Source organism: Poeciliopsis prolifica, unplaced genomic scaffold (genome assembly GCF_027474105.1).
Source record: "Poeciliopsis prolifica strain line A6 unplaced genomic scaffold, Auburn_PproV2 SCAFFOLD007, whole genome shotgun sequence".
NCBI classification, from domain to species: domain Eukaryota; kingdom Metazoa; phylum Chordata; class Actinopteri; order Cyprinodontiformes; family Poeciliidae; genus Poeciliopsis; species Poeciliopsis prolifica.
The window spans coordinates 15897857-15917515 of NW_026562382.1; the positions used below are offsets into that span (position 1 = coordinate 15897857).

A 19659-nucleotide genomic window follows, 5' to 3' on the forward strand; every position below is an offset into this window, starting at 1 on the left:
CACACACACACACACATACACGCGCACACAAACACGCGCAAACACACACACACACTCACAGTAATGCCAGGTTCAAACAGTAATAAGCTGCTGTGCTTCTTGCAGTCGCTGCGGCCCACATCTGAAGGAGATGACTTGGCAAAAGAGGTAAGATTCTGTCTCTTATTGCTTATGTCAGCTGAAAGTTGTGTTATTGACCAGAATGAAGGGTTGGATGGAGGGAATAAAAAGAGAAATCAGAGGAATAATTCAAGTACAGCTGCTTTACAGCTAAAAACATAAACAGCTTCCGATCCCATTGCAAAGATTTGTGTGGAAATATAAAAAAAGGGGAAAATATACAGCAAACGTATTCGCAGCCCTTGAGGTCACTGCCACACTAAAGCCACACAGTAATGATTTCACTGGGATTTTACCTGCATCATCAACACAAAGTAAAACCCGACGTTGAAAAGGCGTTAAAATGATGCTGGATTTTCACTCAGATTAAAACCTCACGTGTTTATGTTCAGCCCCTTTAATTTGATACAAATCACTAAGATTAAACATGCAAACTGATCTATAAACCCCGCCAGGTTTTATAGATCAAACTTGAGGTACGTGGGCCAAATCTGGCCCGCCAATGCTATTGGCACTCTACATAACAACTTCAAAATAAAATAAACTTTATCGGTTTTTATTTGTATCATGTCACATTACATAAAGGTAAAAGGATGCTAATATTATTTATTTTAGGACGTACACATTGAGTTTTATTGATATTTTCTGAGAGGAAAGGTTCTTACATGTTGATAAGACCTGAAATGAATATTAGTTTGAATTTGGGCTAAAATTCAAAGGTGATCAGGATTTTACAGTTTGTGCTGCTAAACTTTGGAACGGTTTATCTTTTTATGTACGAATCGTTGAGACTGTTAAGACTTTGTCATTTGTTTAGTCAAGTGAGAAAGTTTTTGACAATTTTTGGAAAAAAATCAGCAATAAACTCCCAGCTATGTATCGGTGCAAAAATGTTTGGGGATTTGTTGATTTTGCATGAATTTCCACGACAATTCGCAAGAAACTGGAGGGACTGATTAATATAATCTGGCAGTAAACAGATAGAAACTGCATTTATTTGACTGATGAAATAATATTTTACAACACTTTATATTTAGTCTACAACTCAGAGGGCCACATAAAAAGCTGTGGCGGGCCGAATTTGGCCCACATGCCTCGAGTTTGACACACATGTCCCAGAGGTTTGTTTATTAATATTAATGAACACAGCAGACAGGACAGGGATACATTTATAACAAAGTTTAAAGCAATATCTCAAGTGTTACCTTTGCAGAAAACCTCAATCAATCTTCTGAAAATGTAAACACACAACGTTTGTCCTACATGCAGGACGGCAGCACTGCCACACACAGCGGTGGCCGCGTCATGCTGTGGAGCTTTTTTCACTGGAAAATGCTCAGACTGATAAGAAGAACAATTATGTATCACTCTGTGTTGGCATGTCTCATAAAGTCCAGATTAAATACATGAATTATGTGGCTCTGATGTGACAAAACATGAATCAGCTCAAGAGCTACGAATACTTTTGTCATCCAGTCTCGTCACCTTTGTGTTGTTAATATTCGGCAGTCAGTGGACAGCATTTGCTACAATCGTGATTTTCATATAAAAAAAAACTCCTCTAAAATGTATAAATAATTAAAAGTGGTACTACATAAGTTATATAGTAACTAAATATAAACAACAACCATTGAAACAAACCTTGTAGGACTTTGTGATTTATGTACAGGTACTGCTACTCTAACACCTTCACCACAAACCGGACAGGATGCATCATGTGGAAAGATGCTGCTAGCTCCTTTCTCAGCCTAAATAAATCCACTCACACTTTGGATGGCTCAACACCAACAAGGTTTGCTTACTGTTATCTTGTATACGATACAGAACAGACAGATAATAGTACTTTGTTAAATAATTACATAATTTATCAAGTGTAATGATCTGATACAGCTTCATGAAGTCAGAGTAGATTCAGGAACACAGACGTAGTAATATTATTAACAATAACAAATAGATGCCAACAGAATAAATAAATCCTTTTTAAAGTGCATTTTTCCTCTTATCCCTTCGTAGTGATCGTGTACCAGAGTTGGTCATTGTCTCTGAGAAGTCAAGGCGATGCTGAGTTAGGTTTGGTTCCCATTCAGATCAAAACGAGATAAACAGACAAAGAAGAAGAAGAAAAAGAAGAAGAAGATGAAGATGATGAAGAAGAAGAAGAAGCCGTGTCTGATTTGTGCCTAAACTGTACATACAAGTGGTTTGTTAGCAGCACAAGTTTAGTGTTTTTGACTTTGGCCGTAGCTTTTCACTGGTGAGAGCAAAGAAACAAACGGAGATGCAGAGGAGGAGAAGGAGGAGGAGGAGGAATCTGTTTTTGTCTCAACACAGATATAGTTCCTGTCTTGTTTTGTCACCAGGACTGGAAACAAAAGCTGGCTTTAGCAAGCAAAGTCCTCAAACACGCCGTGGTGACCCGGGCGATGTGGGTGCGGCGCAGGAAGAGGGTGAGAAAGAGGGTGCGGGTGGGGGACGTGGTGGTTGGGGAGGATCGTGTTGGCGTACGCCCCCTCTGGGTGACTCCGTGTCGTGTCATTGGGCTCCTGTTGGAGGCAGACGAAACAAAGTCAGAACCAGGATCAAATATTGGATAAAAAACACCTGAATAAGTTCATGTTTCACAAGCTTTTTGTTTTCATCTTTCCAGTGTTTGGGATGTAAATATTATGGCTGAAAACTGAGTGAAAAGCTGTGATTAGCCTAGCCGAGCTGCTTCAAAGTGTCATTTGTCCGTTATAAACGACCTGCTCTAGAAAACGAAGAAATGCAACGGCTAATGCGATACTCCTTCACCTCTGTGTGACTCCTGGGGGCCTTCCCCGAAACTCGCCTCTGACTTTGAAGCACCGCTGGAGTCCACAGCTGTTCAGCCCAATTACTCACCATCTGTCACAGTTACAATATGCAAAGCAGACTTCGACTCACTCCGGCTTAGATTCAACATGAGAAGTCTATTGTTTAGAAAATAAGCAACCTCAGAATTAAGTTGTGCAATAATGAATCTGAGCTCCAGGGGAGGTTGTGTTTTGCAAAGTGGTTAAAAAGTAATTAGGAGCATTACACTCCCTATTCTCATGTGGTGGAGAAATATTAATTTGCTTCTCTATTACTTATCCAGTTGCTGTTTTGTAATACAGCTGGCTGCAGTGCTGCAGGGTAACATGTGGGATGTACAGTCAGCATGAAAACTAGGAAGGAGTAATTTATTACAGAACAGTTTTTGCTTGGTACCTTTGCTTTCATTTCTTCTAGACCCACTGTGGCAACAGTTGTGGTCGGCTGGGTATTCTTCTTCTCTTCTTTCTGCGGTCTCAGCAGACGCTGAAGCCGATGCTTGATCAGCTGGTTTCACCGACAGAACGTCAGGCGGGAGACAAAAAATCAGGACAGAAATACAACATTTGGAAGAGGAATTCTCTGTAAAATCGTTTGTGCTCAAAAACATTTGCCCCCTTACAGATTTCTTCTTTACTTTTCACGTTTCACGACCACCGAACCAAATGTCATGCATGGCGGTGGCAGCGTCATGCTAATGGCTAATTAGCTACCAGTGGTACTGGCGTATCAGACAGAGTGAATATGGTTTGTTAAAAGGAGCACTACCTACACAGTTTGGCTTGGAGATAAATAAATGACAGTATATAATCAGGATAGACGCCTGATCAATATCAATATTATCTATTGATCAATATCAATATTATCTATTGATATTAATCAATATTATCTATTGATATTGATCAATATTATCTATTGATAAACATCAATAGAGAATACGTCTGATAGAATATTCACTAAATTCTCTGGAATCCGATCCAGAACTGCAAAGCATTCTGGGATCAGAAGTGGGTAGCACCAACTAACTCTCGCTCTTTGGTTACCTAGCAACTCGCTTATTCTTTGGTTACCTAGCAACAACCTGCGCAGCAGCAGTTCAAGTTTCCGCCGCTGAGACTAACAGAGAGTATTTCAGACATAAAAAACAAAAAAAACGAATCAATAATTATTGATTTTGACAGATATGAAACACACATATTGTCATATGTCTTTTAGCCATATTAAGTTTTTCCTTCATATAGAGTCCACCTGTAGGTAATTTCATAGTGTCCCAACAAATTGATGTCTTAAGTAAATGACTAAAAACTAAAAAAACAACATCACCTGCATGCTTTGATATGTTTCTATAAACTTCTGCACTGGAACTAGAATGTAGATTCACAGAATCAGTGCTTTGTCTGGATAAAAGTCAACATATTTAGCAACAAGCTTTTGCTGTACCTCATAAACGTAATCCAGTATTTCTAAGACCGTCAGGATGCTGGCGCCGATGAATAAACCCATTTGTCCACCAATGTCACCTGAAACACAGAACACCAACGTTTCAGGAAGGCAGTGATGGAGGCAGTCAAAGGGAAGTTTGTATTTTCTGTAAGTCTTTACAAAATTGAGCTCCACTGTTTTGAAGGCAGTTTACAAATCAACTTTAAAACAGAGGGTTTCTTACCTAATAATCCTGCAACGTCGTACGCTTTCTTTTGCTCAATTGTTTCATAATTCAGTGCTTCAAAGAAAATATCTAACACCAAAAAATTGTCTCTGTAAAAACAAAACAAAACAAGAGAGAGAGAAAACAATTCAGAAAACATCTGTTTGTTTCCTGTTATTCACCTCAAACAGACCTCATTTAAAATAAATTCACCAAGTCATCTTTCTGGTCACGTTAACACAGGATAGGATAACGAGGCCTACAGTGTTTTGAATAGATCTAAGCAGTGATAGTGAGATAATGAGGTCTTTCAGGGTTTTGCAGAGATGAGCGGGACGTGCACCAACAGCATGCTTAGTCACTCACATCCTCCAGTCTCTCTGGAGTTTATGGAGTCTTTTAATATTAAATGTTGTGAATCTTCATGGGCTCTCTGGATTAGCCATGTTTATCTGCTCTTATATCCCGTTGATTAGACACTGAGAGGTGTTACAGATTCCCCCTGCACTGAATTAGCTTTAAATATTAGCATTAAACATTTTGCTTGATGTTCCTTGAACTTTTCCACCTTTTGTGACTTTATTACAATAAAATTTTATGTATTTCATGGGGAGAGATTAATGTAAAGACATAAGTATGTGTTTGTGTTTTTTCCTCAAGAAAATCAGCAAAATGTTTATTTATTAAGCTAAGTCATAATGAAAAGCATCTCAAGGCACTTTAAAACTACAAACACACAAACAGATTGGATAAAATATCACTGCTAGTCCAATCTAAAACTAAATTTGATATAAAAGCAGTCAAATCCAGCTGACACTGTCAGGAAGTGAATGAAGTATATTCCAAAAAGTATAACCTCTTCAGCTTTGATACACCTATAAGCTTGAGTGACGTCCAATTTTTAATACATAGGGTTTTTTATGATGTCAGCTTTTTAGGTTTTAACAGCTTCTGGTTTCAGGAAATTCTTTCCACAAGTTTTATGAGTGTTTGTGGCCATTTTGACAAATCCTTCAGAAGTGCATATCTGAGGTCAATCAGTGATGTTGGATGAGCAAGTTCCTCCAAATCAGGCACTCTCATCCGTGTTTGTGCAAACCTTGCTTTGTCCACAGACATGTTGGAAAATAATAATAAGAAGAGGGAGACCTTTTTGTAAACTTGGTGTTTAATGGGAGAAGCGAAACAGGTGCATCCGATTGGTGGTGATGAACAAGCCCAGGCAAGCAGGCTTTGTTGCAGTCAATCAGTAGGTTGGTCAAAACAGTTGCGTTTCTCTCTCGCTTTTTTGTAATGAGTAACTAAACCACACTTTGAAAATGTATCGGAGTAAAAGTATGAAATTAAGTTCAGAAATGTAGTGAAGTAAAAGTGAAAGTTATAAAAATTTTCATACTCGAGGAAAGTATGAAGCACTCCAAAATATACTGAAGTAAAGTAGTGAAGTATTTTTACTTTGTTACTATGCAACACTGGTCCTGATAACCGTCAAGCCAAGACTTGTGCATTAGATATTAGAGGAGGACATTTCTTACTATCTCGCATATATTTAAAATAGAAAACAACCCAAGTCCTTCATGTTTCCTTGGTGTCTGGAAAAGGAGCAGTTTCAAAAACCTCCTAATTGCTACAACACATTCTATGGCCACTGTGCCGTTACCTAGCAACCCCAGCGGAACTCCAGGACATTTGGTCAGCCGGTTTCTCTATGCACTTTACAATGGCTGCTGGAAAAGGCAAGTGATTTGTTGTTGATTTACAGTTCAGAAGCTACTTGCCAAAGTCTTGTTGGTTGTGCAGGAGGTTCTCCTTCTGCTTTTCAAAGATGTACAGTTGTATAATTGTGCATCTGTTTGCAGCCATTTTCACATGCTAGTGTAAATGCAGAGTTGGAGGCTCTTACTTGGATTTTGCTTTCTGTTTTTGTATCACATTAAATATCCTGACCTTTTTGGTTGAACCATGACAAACTGTGGAAAGTCCAAGGGATATGAATGCTTTATGTTATAAAGTTTTAATATTGCTTATCAAACCTATCGATGATATACGACGATATATGTTACAACGGTAAATGAAGCTCTGCTTGAGGTGTCTTAGCTGTTGAAACCAGTCAAATTGCTGTTAAGATGCATGTTTTTCAGTGACAGAAAGACTAACGCTGGAAAACAAATACTCCCACTTCATCATAGTAATTATTTCTGCTCATATAACACAAAGCAATAAATGTTATTACCAGTAGATTGGATTAAAAAGAGTTCCAATAATCAACATCTGTTTACTGGAACAAACATAAATTGAAGCCTGGATGAAAATCTAATTGATTCTACTTTATATTTGTTGTTGTTTGTTAGCACAGGATGGAGGGCCTACTTTATGACTCCCTAACCGAGCAACACACCGCCGCTCATAAGCGAGCTCGTTTCTGGCTGAGGGTCCGTACCTGATGTAGTCCTCTGACTTGTCATATTTCCTGGAGAGATAGCGAGCTGAGCCCTTGCTGGGGATTTTGACCATGGAGAGCTCTTTACCGTAGCGGGTGAGGTTACAGGGCGTCTCACATGGACAGATATCCCCGCTGTTCTTCTGCAGCTGGGCTGCAAACACACAGTTTTAAACAGATGTAAGGTGTGATTATAATTTCAGTTGAACTTATTTCACATTGTGCTACGTCTTCAGTCCCTTTTTGTAACGGCGTAACATCTCAGAAACGGAGACGTTTCAGCCTCGTTGTGTTGTAACATCCGCTGTTGATCAAGTATTTTGGTCTTCATCTGAGTGTCTTTGAGAAAACTTAAAACAAGACTAAACTAATTTACAAGCAACTTTTCAGCAAGATGTAGAAGCTTGACTTTTTCCCCGTGTTATAAATGAAATGATCTGACAGTGAAGCCAGTAAGGAAATGTTGACCTGAAATAAATATCTTGCTGAAAAGTTACTTGTAATTTAGTTTTATTTCAAGTGTACTCAGATATTCGCACCAGAAACTCGGTAAGATTTTGTGTTTTTGCAGGGAGTCCGCTTTATTCTGGCTGAAAAAGGGCGAGAGAGAGCAAGACTTGCTATGCATCAACTATTTAACTATTCTTACTCGGCCTCTGTTTGTCATAAAACATGTTGGATTTAGAAATGTTAACCTTTTGAAAAGCTAACACTTAAATTGAGGATCTTCTCTAGGAAAACACGTGATTCCTGTTTTAGTAAAGCAACACTATTTGCAAGTGCAAGACACTTAAAACATTTTGAAAGGGCTTTAAGGGTTTCATCATTAACAAAACCTGTTGTATATCGACTATTTAATGCAAATTGCCTGCACTTCTAGTATAAATCATTAATGACCCCCCAAAGCAGAAAGGTTAGACAAAAAAAAACATTTGAAATGCTTTTCTTGTTTAGTCTTATCTTAAAGATCTTATAAATAAATTGGAATCGATTTCTATGCTTATCTGCAGCACAACGCTTTGCAAAAACTGGACATCAGACGTTGGCAGAAAACAGATCAGTGAATCTTTAGGGTTTCGCAACAAATCAACAGACTATCGCCTAACGGAGAACCGCAGCAGCTGAATTCACAGAAATAACGGCAGAATACATTTTCTCTGACTAAACGAACAAGTAAAGTCTGCAGAAGAAAATGCATATCGTACCTTTTATTCAATTAAGACAAACATACAGTAAGTGTCTGGCATATTAATACATTAAATACATATTTATGATCTCTAAAACAATGGCACTCCCTTTCCCACTCTTAAAATTCTGAAAGCATTCAGTTCTGGCTAAAAATGTGCAGAGGAAGCACTGAAAGCAGTAATTATAATTTGATGATTTATGGATTTTACAACTCTAACAATCAGGTTATTTGTATGCAGGAGCATGGAGGCCTACGTCTGTCTGATGTAGGAAGAAAGCACCTCCACAGAAATGCAGAAATTATTTTTTAATACATCACCTTTGATGGAGTGGTGAATCCGTCCGTTTGATTCAGGAATATGAGCCACATGAATGCGACCCATTCTTGTGAGATATATCTAAGATCTCATTCAGCCACATTTTAAACAGAGTTTCAATTCAGTGAAGGGAGACATAATTAAATTTCTGGCTTATTTGGCTGAGAAATGCTAATTGTCCAGCCAAGTCAATAAAGTGGCCCTTTCACTGGCGTTTCTTTGAAACCAAGGCTCGGCTGCGATATCCACTGAAAGGCAGGGTGAGGTCAGGCGCTGGGGAATGAAGCGCAGCTTTAATTTGAAACATTCGGTGTGAAAGCAGCGCAGCCATCAAGCGCTAAAGTACCCAAATCACCACGAGAAAAAGTAATTTTAAAATACCCAGTCCAGGAGAATATGAAAAGATATCCTCATCATATTTACTGGTTGTGTTTTTGGGGTAATGGGAAAAGAAATGAAGGAAGATTGTTTCTTACCGAGTGCTTTGTCAACACAGTTGATTTTACTGGGAGGGCAGATATCTGCAGTTCCTGGAAATAAGAGCAGAATGTGAATTGAATCAATCAGGAACAAAATGCTCAGTGACCCGTGTCTGCTGCGATGAGGCAGCGCGTCTGTGAACAACGCTCCTCTGCAGCTGATCATTCGTCTCCAGATGGAGGCGGGCGCGCCTCGCGGCCGCGTCTTGGACATCCGTCCTTGATTGCACGGAGAAATGGAGCGTGCTGGCTCCGCCCGCCAGCCATGTTTAGACCCTCTTCAAAAACCAATCAACAAGCCACACACTGCCCAGGTCATTAATGACATGCATTCATCAGCGAGACAATTAATTTGTATTTGTGCGTTTTGTGAGACTCATGGGTCTAATATTTGTGGAGAAACGTTAAAAGGTTTTGAGGAATATCTTTTCCTCTAAAAACAGAGCCGCCGTCGACTCATTTCATATTTTATATACATATTTTACATTTCAAGATGCATTTGACAGGAGAGACAAAAAGCCATTCTCTGTCTGCTGTCCACACATCAAGAACAAGAACAACTTAATAGCTTCTTTTTGTGGTGGACACCCAAATATAGAAATAAGAGGAGGCACTGAAATATTCATTTTTTAACTCACAAATCTCTAAATAAAACATACAATTTAGGGTCTCGCTGCTTTATAGACCCAATGTTTATGCATTGTTACTTTTAAAGTAAATCTGAGGACTTTGACAAAAATAAAGGGCACAATCAGATAAACAAAGTGTGTCTGTATACCTTTTATATAGAATAATTAATGTTTTTTTAATGTAAAATAAATTCCAGTCCTTCATACGTTACTTAATTAATGAGTAGAGTCCACCTGTAGGTAATTTAATCTCATTAAATCATTAATTATGCAGCACAGAAACTACAGAGGAGCTGCAGAAATCCACAGTTCAGGCAGGGGAATTTGTCAACAAGAAAACTATTAGATTTGTTGAAAAACGTAATTAGAAATCCATCTTAAAGTTTGGCACAAGACAAACTTTAAGATTGTCTTGAAGTTTGTCCAGCAAACAAAGTTTTCTGGTTTAACATCAAACTTTCTGGTGAACGTGAGGCAGAAAACGAACTGCTAAACCCTCAGTCTTCAAAATGCTTTTTATGTTTTAAAAATAAAATTTTAATAATAAAGTTGAAAATCATATATTATTTCCCAGATGTATCATAATTATGCACAACTCCGTGTTGTCGTATATAAAATAAAATTCCCCCAAATTGCGAAATTTGTTTGCAACATGGAGAAATGTAAAAAAAAAAGGTGATGATTATAATTGCATAAATAAATTTTCTTGCCGTTTTAAAAGTATTTTACAAAGAGAAAATTATAAAAATTACAGCTTTGTTTTTTATTCACATGATTTACTGAATGTCAATGCAGAAAACGCCCAGCAAAACGAGAAAGTTTAGAAAACAAACACCGTTAATATTGACACACTGTGTGAAATTTAAACAACAGGAAAAACTCCAACAAATATTCACATTGAAAGTAAATAATTACAAAACCTAAAAGCTTTAAAGTGTCGCCACGTCATGGCAGTGAAAACATTTGTCCTCATTGTCCTGCGTCACCAGCTGCTTTCTGTAACTGATGTAATTAATAATGAGAAGAAATAATATCATATCCTAACCACAGGACTTTCTATTGCATTACTATAAATCAATTCAGAAAGCTCCAATTCTATCAGTAAACAGTGAAGTCAGGATTTTAAAACCAAGTGTTTTCACTTAGAAATAAACAATTACATTTATTGTTAATACATCTGACCTTTATTTAAAGCTGATTAACTAAATCATGTGCACATTTGCCCCCAATTTAATCCATGTCAGCATTAAACTGTAACATGTTTGCAGACTGCTGGTTGATGTTGCAAAGCTGTGGTTTGTGGATTCGGTTCTCTCTTCTGACAGTCAGTTCTCCTTTACATGACAATTGAAGCCGGTTCCGTAGCTTTTCCTCTGGGCCGGCCCACATGCATTAGTTCTGCCCCATCAAGTGGGGCGGGCTGCTCATTACCTGTCGGATGCTACGACCCTCTGGGGACTTGGGGAGAGAAATAACCCTTGCAAGATAATGTCAGCTTAGAGGTTTGGGAGATCTTCACTCATCAGAAGCATTATTAATTTCTTCTTCAAACAGAGATTGGATCAGAGTCCATAACTGAGTTTTCAGGCCTGCAGACAAACAGGCAGAAAAATGAGCCTCGGTCTCAACACTGCAAAAAACACAGAATCTTACTGTGTATTTTCTAGTGCGAATATCTCAGTCCACTAACAAATAATAACTTTTCAGCAAGACATTTTGCAGGTTTCCCACTTCCATTTGGGTCTCAACTGTTCCTAAAAAAACAATATTTTGAGTAATTATGTGTTAATGTACCAAATAAGGTCTGAATTTTATGCAATAACATGAAAAGATATTTAGAAAAGTTGAGCGTGTGAATAGTTTCTCAGATTACTGAGGCTGCAGAGTCTCAGGTGAATCATTTCCTTATTTAAACCTCTCACAAATGAACTGTTCTTTTCTCTTTGAGTCTGTGGCGTTATGATAAGATCTAAAGAGTTCTCTAATGCCTTCAGATGGTCCCTGGAGTCGAATAGGGCGTTTAAAAAGGTCTACAAAACAATTATAATAAATCAACTGGATTTGAAATGACTTTCAGTTCATCCAGAAATCCCCCCAGCAGCACCTGACAGCAAAGCGTTTAAAGTCTCCATCAAAGGATCTGCAGGTAGCTTTTGTTATAAAGTCTCTTCATTCCTAATTAAAAGGAAAACGGAGGGGATTTTTCTGTGAACACACACAGAGACTCTATTGGAAAGGTGCTTTTCTGGTGGTTTTATATCCGAGATGAATAAGAGGTCATGCAGTAGAGCTGATTTTTAAAAACGGGTTTCATTTCAATCATCTTGGTAAACACTGAGGCGTCTCCAAAACTCATCGTTACAACAAGGAGGAGTTTGAATTTACTGTGAATTTTCTCTAAACTGCACAGTCAAAGTCACACCTACAAATTAAAATGCTGGAAAACATTTTATCATCCCCTTTTTTCCACAAAATTATGTTTTTAGTCTCAAAACTCTGACATCAATCACAGAATTATGTTTTTAATCTCCAAGTTTTGACTTTGATTTCAAAATTCTGACTTTAATCTGGTAATTCTGAAATTAAAATTAGAATCCTGCCATTTTTCACTCAAAATTATGATCTCACTCTCGTAAATCTGAATTTAATTGCCCAATTTAAGTTTGAATTCTGTGTTTAATCTCAAGTTTTTTTCTCAGAATTTTGACATTTTAAAAAAAAAAAAAATCCTTTAAATTTAGAATTGTGACTTTTCATCTCAGACTTTCAGAATAGACATCGGAGGATGTTCAAGCAGAAAAGACCTGCACCACAGCTGGATTTACTTTGACTAGGCCGCTTGAAAGCTTTCACTGAGAAGGGCTCTATCTGCTCATAAGACTGGGATGAACTGGATGAATCGCCTCTTTCTTTCTGCATTCAGTGTTCAGTTTTCCTGTGAAACGCTGTGAGGTGACACCTGTTGCTAATTGGTGCTTTTTAAATGAACTGAACTGAATTGCGGTTCCAGTGGTTGATGAGGCCACATCGATTGGATTTCCTCTTTTAGACGTTGCTCTTTAAACCTTTTCTGAATTACTTGAGCCATTCATTTTGGTGTTTTTAAGTGTCAGCTGAGATTGGAGCCGGTGTGGGTTTCCTCCCATAACTCGAGGCTCTGGCCTCCTCGCCTGCTCGTTAGCCACATCGCTCACGCAGCTTGCTTTCAGTGACTCAGCTCTTTGACTTCCTGCTCTCGAACCGTGATGACGCACGAGCGCAAACATCGCGCCTGATGTTTGTCAGGCCCGACTCTCCAGCATATTCAGATTCTCCACAGGGAGGTTGCTCAAATGGTTTTCTTTGAAAAAGAAAAAAAGTAATGAGGGTTCTCATTGACAGTCATTTTGAAGACATAAATTTGCTTCATGTCGTTTATTACCGTAAAATCTCAGTTCTTTCGCTTGTGCCACTTCGTGCTGATTGCGATTAACCCTCTGGCTTTTAATCCAGCGGTTTAACGGTTCCACACGCTGAGCCCAACGGGATGAATTATGGCAACTGTGATGACAGCTTTACAGTTCTTCACTTTAATCGTTTCCAAAGTGGTTGTGACCACATCAGTGGAAACCGACGACATTCCAATCAACCTCAGTTACGCTTTCAGCTTAATTCCGAGGAACAAATCACAAAGCCGACACTGGAGGAGGGAAGATTTCATAACTGCCAATAAAAGCTTGGGGAAAAAAAAAGAATAATTTTCCACATGACGCAACATCTGGGACAATCATCTTTAGCTGGAATAAGTTGAATCGGTTGTTTTCTTTGTGATGTTATCGTTCTGCGATGACATTCCTGGAGGGAGTTTGGCTGCTTCAGTTCGTTGAGGTTTGGAGGTAAACGTCTCTGCAACCTTTCAATAACATTTTTTCCTTCACTTGGGATCATTGTTCTGTTTCAACGCCAAGTATTGGTCAACTTCCAGTTATTAGACAGAAATAAAGTCGGATTTTTTTGGACATTTGCATCAGATGGAGACAAAACGATCAGAGTGGACCAAAGTATTAGTCAGGACAAGGCTGCTTGTTATTACTGAGTTCTGCATGTGACGCCTTTCTTCTACATTCTCCATCTGTTGGAATGGAGAAATTCTGAGTTTTTTAAATTATTATTGCACATTTTCTACTTTTCAAACTCAGAAATTTCCTTTGCTTTTAGAGATGTTGTAGATAAAAAACAGGAGTAAATTTCCACCAAAATCTCAAAAATTGTAATCTGAGAAATTTTCTAGAAAAAACAAGACATTTTCTGAGTTTGAAAAGTTAAACTTTATGAGTTTGTTCTAGCAAATGTTTTACTTTTCCAACTCAGAAATGTCCAGTTTTTAGGGCGATTGTAGATAAAAACGGAAGAGGAATCAATTTCAGCCAGAAAGCCCAGAAATTTTGAGATTAATTTCAGAATTTTGTCAGAAAAAACTTGAGATTAGAAATGTCCAAGTTTCAAGATTGAAATGTTTTAAAAATTTTCTAGATTTTTTTTTTAAACATTTCAAACTCACAAATGTCAAAGTTTAAAAAGACAGGAACTGTAACTTTTTTCAAGGTCATTTCTGAGATTTTTTGGCAGAAATGTTCTCGTCTTCTTTTTCTTTTGCCCTAATTCAGTTAATATACAGATTTAGTTTCACACGTGCAGTTTTCTGCGTTGCTTACCAGGCATGTGAACCATCCTGCAGTTGCACACACGCATGACCTCGTTGGTCTCGCAGAGCAGGCGGCAGGCGCTGATGCTGTACGTGTCGTATCCCGGAAACTTCTCCCTGCTGGTGGAGCGGCAGTTCCCCCAGGGCTGGGGCAGGTAGGTCAGCTAAGCACACAGAGATTTATTAGACCAGGCTGAGCGAACGGTTTCAGGGAGGGCAGCACAAACAGCAGAAGAGCCGGGATGAGAAAAGGCCTACCCTTTGCTCCTGACATGAAACGAAGGTCTGGAAGCCGGGCGAGACGCCGAAGCCCAGCTGGTGGATGTAGGGAGGCTCGTCCTGGCTGTGGATCTGGACTCGGATGCCGGCCTCCAGGGACGTCTCATCTACGCGGCCAAACAATGTGAAGCAGAGCGTGAGAGTGCAGCGGCTGAAGCAGCGCGAACGCGGGGATTTCAGGAGTCTGCATCATTTGACAGCTCTGATTCAGCTTGATGCTAACGGCGAACCGCATTTCAAGCATGTTTGGGGAGAGAAAGCCAGCAGGGAAGAATATTATGCAGCAACAGAACAAGCAAAAGTATTGTGTTGGTCGGGAATTCCCTTTAACAAATCCCATGTTTTATGTGTAAAAGCTCTGTAAAAAAGACGTATGTTTTTGGAAATGTCTGCTTGTCTGTATGACCGGATTGAGTTCATTTTTCTGTAAAGTGAATGAAGCAACATTAAAATAAACTGAGTGAAGTCTTTTTAACCCAGACTGTTCTACTATAGCTCACCGGGTTGATAACCTGTCCGACTAACGGGTTTTCCAATATGTTTAACTTAATTCATATCCCAACTAACTGAGGTTCTCTGAACATGCCGAAAAAATCCAAACATATTCACATCCCAGGTAGATTTAGACTGAATGTAATCTTCTAACTATACAAAGATATTTATTTTGACTAGAAGTAATTTTGTTGAGTTTGAGCAGCTCGTATGGAGCTTGGACTTGAATTGGACGGGTAATCTCTGCAGAGACTGAAATTAAGGTGATTACATGGAAACCCTCCAAGCTCACACCCCAAAAACACAAAATCTTACCACAAATGACCAATTGTCTCGTTTCCAGAGGAGGCTTGAAATGAGACAAGCCTGACTTACAAGAAGATAGGAGCTTGTATTTAGTTAATAATTTCTTAATATTGATGAAAAGTACAAAATATAAGTGAAATAATCTCCCAGTTTATGGACTTAAAATATGGGAAACATGGTTTTCCACTGGCAGATTATCTCACTTATAACTAGGAGTTTTTGTTTTAAGCTAACTTAAAACAAGGTATTTCTTGCTGAAAAGTTAGTTTTGTCTTATTTTCACTATACTAAGGTCTTTTCACTATAAACTAAATCAAAAATACTTGGTAAAATTTAATGTTTCTGCAGTGCATGAAAAGGATAAAAGACTAGGATCTGACATAACTCTCATTACCAAAGAAAAATATTTAGTGTACCACTGGGAACATGGAAAAAGGCTTCTCAGCGAGTATTTGATATGCTAAAAATGAAAAATACGAAAAGATAGTTTTTATTTATTAAGAAATTACACGTCATTTCTAAAATCAAATGTAAATAAATATAGATTTTTTCTTTTTGTCATTTCAGAGAAGGTAATTTCAGATTGTTTGAAAATACATTTTTAAATCTAAATATGCTTAAAGTATGAATAATTTTAGGCTAGATTTTTTATACATTGTTGTAATTTGTAAAAACAGCAACACTTCTTAATTTTGCACTTTTTTTGGTCTTTGACTCATTTAAAAAAGTCCCAATAAAACACAGTGAGGTTTGTGGAATCAACATTTTGCAGGACGCTGTGTATTTACAGTGTGGTGCAGATAAAATGATGCGTTAAATGATTATTTCATGCTGTGCTTTGCGGCAGTGGGATGTTTGTGGGCCTTACTCGTCTCTTTCCAGATGGGCAGATACTCGTCCTGCTGGATATCCAACATGATCTCCAGCCCATTTCCCATCCCGCCCTGCTTCGTCTTCTTGGATGTCGTCTTGTTGCCATTAAAAGTGTAGCATTTCCCGTATCTGGTGTAAACCTGCACACACAGAGATTCGTATCGTCACCGCAAACATGACAAAGTCCACACGCCGCTTCTGACAAGCAGAGCATTGAAATGACTGCAGAGATACGGGGGCCGGAAGAAAAAATAAAAATGAACAAGCTGAATCTCTGCCTGAACAGGCAGCTGAATATTACCCAGAAACCTCTGGATGCAGTCTGCTGGCTCGCTCCCTTATGGGCCCAGATAAGCTGTCTTTGAATCAATTTCTGACACTACACAGCGCTGCTCAGTAGTACCAGCATCCCACTGTAATGTCAAAAGGACGCAGACTTTTTCTTTTTAATCTTTCCTCAAAAGGAAACAAAAGACAATAATAGGGAGGCTGTTTTGAATGAGCTATCACTGCTCCACCCATCAGGGGAGTTGTCTCGGTGGGGACACATATTCTCTTTGTTTATATCTCTCATCTGAGCTGCTGCACTGCAGAAAAGATTCAGCTTACAAGCCGTTTAACTGCTCCCTCCTCGGAGTTTTAAAGGCACAAACCGTGAGCCACATGCAAGCAAAAGAGGTGGTGCAGCACAGCCAACAAAATGAAAAAAAAATACAGATAGAAAGTCTGGCAATGTGTGTGCGTACGTGTTTGTGTGTGTTTTCTTCCCCTGGATATTTGATTCCAAGCGTAGGTTGTTTGGAAAGACTATTCAGCTGAGCACTTGTGCAATCCCTCCACTGAACTGTAAAGGTACAATCAGAACTTAGCAGCCATAACCAGGTATGGCAGGTGTCCAGTTCTGGATCTCTCTACAAGCTGATGCAGAATGCACCGTGCTCAGGCAACACACTCCTTCCAAAGACAGAGTGTGTGTGTTTGGCCTTTTAAGCACAAAACCACCAACAAATGGTTGGAAGGAGATTTCTTGTTTCTCGCATCTTTTAATTATTTGCATTTTTTAGCAGATTATGGTCTAATGAAGATGTTCTGATGAATATTTGTGCAAAAATGGTGCAATACATTCCCTGAGACGTTTGCATACACTTGTTAATGAGATTGCTTACAGAATGCTCAGTTTGATCAGAGTTTCAGTAAATTTCAAAATGTGATTAAATACAACTTATGTGCAGTTTAGTGATACGAGTCATTCATACATATGTGCCATTGTTACACATGAAAATGTTGGTCAATGGTTCATTTATTGTGGATCATAAGCAAGTCTAAACAGTTGGGATCTAAAACTGTAAGTCCATATCGCCACTTTCAACAGACTCTGGAGAAAAATCGGTGGCACTAAAACAGAGCTGCACCCCCTGCAGGCGCATAGTTTGTGGGATACTGTCACGGCGCCAGTGTTTGCTAAAGCACCACTATCTGTGCTCTGACTTTGATATCAGTTTGATACACCTAATGAGCCCTATGATGTCTAAATTAGGGATACTGGCTGAACAGCACAAGCTCTCATTTACAGACCACAGGGTGTATCCGCCTGTGAGACGGCTGAACAGCAAATCAAAGCCACTGTTATTGGATCCAGTCAAGTAATTCTATGGAACGGTGGGTAATTTTGCGATGTCCACAACAGTGATTAGAGCAGAGAAACGAGTAGCGTTTACAAAAAGCGGCTGCTCAGAGAGACAGCTGTGTTTTTTTGGTGCTGTAATATATCTCTGGGGCTTTGATCATGGTGTTTGAGCATGCTGGTTTGCACGCGTGTGTCTTTGAATAAATCAGAAATGGTTACACTCAAATTGAGTCCTGTTTGAGGATTCAGAGAAACGGTTGACAATTACAGATGGCGGCTCCCGCTCTGATGTGGATTTCCAGCCGCTTCTCTCTGCATTTTTTGTAAATTGCGACATCTTTTCAAGGGGAAGTGATTATAAAATGAAAGTTGGCAAAGGAGAGAGGGTTCAAGTACTCAAGTGTGACTTTTGACTGACATGTGCTATTAGGCTGAAATGGTTTAATCTCTATTTGGCGGGTGCTGCGGAGGTAAGCTGCACTTATCATTGATTCCCCGCCTCCACCCGGGTTCATTGACACACTTAAGCCTCAACTGGAAGTCTTTATCTGATGGAGCAAACCAACCGAGGCAAAGAAGGATTTTACTTCAGAAACGCTCCAAACAGCCGAACCAAGAGCCGGGGTTCCGCTCTAAAACTTCTGCCTCTGAAGGACGCCTGTGTGTCTCCAAATTATATCCCCAGAGAGGACGCACAATTTTTCCCATCATCTCACCCAGGAAATAGACGCTGGCAGAGCTTGCACTGCTTTGTTTCTCAGCGACTGAACTTTCCTCCGGCTCCTCTCTCCACACCCACAATGTGACTGATGGAGCATTTTCCTCTTGTTACATCCAGCACCAAATTTAGCAAAGGTAACAGGAATGACACGGGCAAATCCCAAGCGGGGGACTTGGCACTGCTGCCGACAAACTGAAACAAAGCGGCAGCGTGGAAGTTGGGCACTGAGAAGAAAGGATTTATTGTGTTGCTTTGAGTGAAACCAGAGCCATCACCTAACAGAGAACGATTTGCTTACGTGACATTTAAGGCATTTAAACAGTAGGCTTTGTTGAGCCAGTATTAACAATTGCTGAACCATTACAGAATCTGAAAGTAAGCAAAGGAGCCTGAATGCCAAATAATGGCCGTTTTTAATCTGTTCTGTGTGTCATATTGTTTATTTAAGGGTGTTTTCTTATGATAGTTTTATAAAGTTGCAGTATCTGTTACATTTGGTTCGCTTTCACGCTGCACTGCACCAAACGAGCCAAACCATTTGAGGAACCTGTTGACCCATTTGCTTGTGCTCGTCCTGCACCAAGAACCACTAAAAGAAATTATATGAAAACCTCTGAACCCTTTTTGACAAAATGTAAACAGAAGTGGAGCGGTGTCAGATTTGATCAGGATTTCTCTTGTTTTATAGGTGCTGATTACACTGGTGCCGGACATTAACAGAAGTTTTTAGTTCAAGTACTCAAGTGTCACTAATTTTGGGAGATTAGTGATTTTTACATGTGAAGTTGATCTTCTCCACTGACTCCAACTCTGCAAAGGTCTAAAAAAAAAAAAAAATCAACCACTGTCCTCTTCTGGTCTCCCGGGAGAGAGGTTTGACTGATAGACTGTTAACAGTTGCACCACTGTCTCCAATTCAGCAATCCTCTCGCCATACTGAGCAACATTTCAGCGTATCGGCCAAAATCTGAATGGGCAGGTAAGGCTTTTTAATTGGCCAAAAAAACTTCACCTCTAGTTT

The 19659-nt window shown here is 39.1% G+C and overlaps 1 protein-coding gene across 1 annotated transcript in view; it reads right to left on the bottom strand.

The window, feature by feature from the left end:
* Positions 1-248: 248 nt before the first annotated feature.
* Positions 249-19659, bottom strand: part of asic4a (acid-sensing (proton-gated) ion channel family member 4a) — a 119224-nt gene continuing 99813 nt past the window's right edge. Inside the window, exons 2-10 of the mRNA XM_055031647.1 lie at positions 16286-16430; positions 14599-14726; positions 14351-14504; positions 9025-9078; positions 7044-7197; positions 4622-4713; positions 4396-4475; positions 3352-3462; positions 249-2663 (exon numbers count right to left, since the gene is read on the bottom strand). Coding sequence (XP_054887622.1) covers positions 2502-2663; positions 3352-3462; positions 4396-4475; positions 4622-4713; positions 7044-7197; positions 9025-9078; positions 14351-14504; positions 14599-14726; positions 16286-16430 — 1080 coding nt within the window. The 3' untranslated portion in view covers positions 249-2501. The remainder of the gene's footprint in view (positions 2664-3351; positions 3463-4395; positions 4476-4621; positions 4714-7043; positions 7198-9024; positions 9079-14350; positions 14505-14598; positions 14727-16285; positions 16431-19659) is intronic.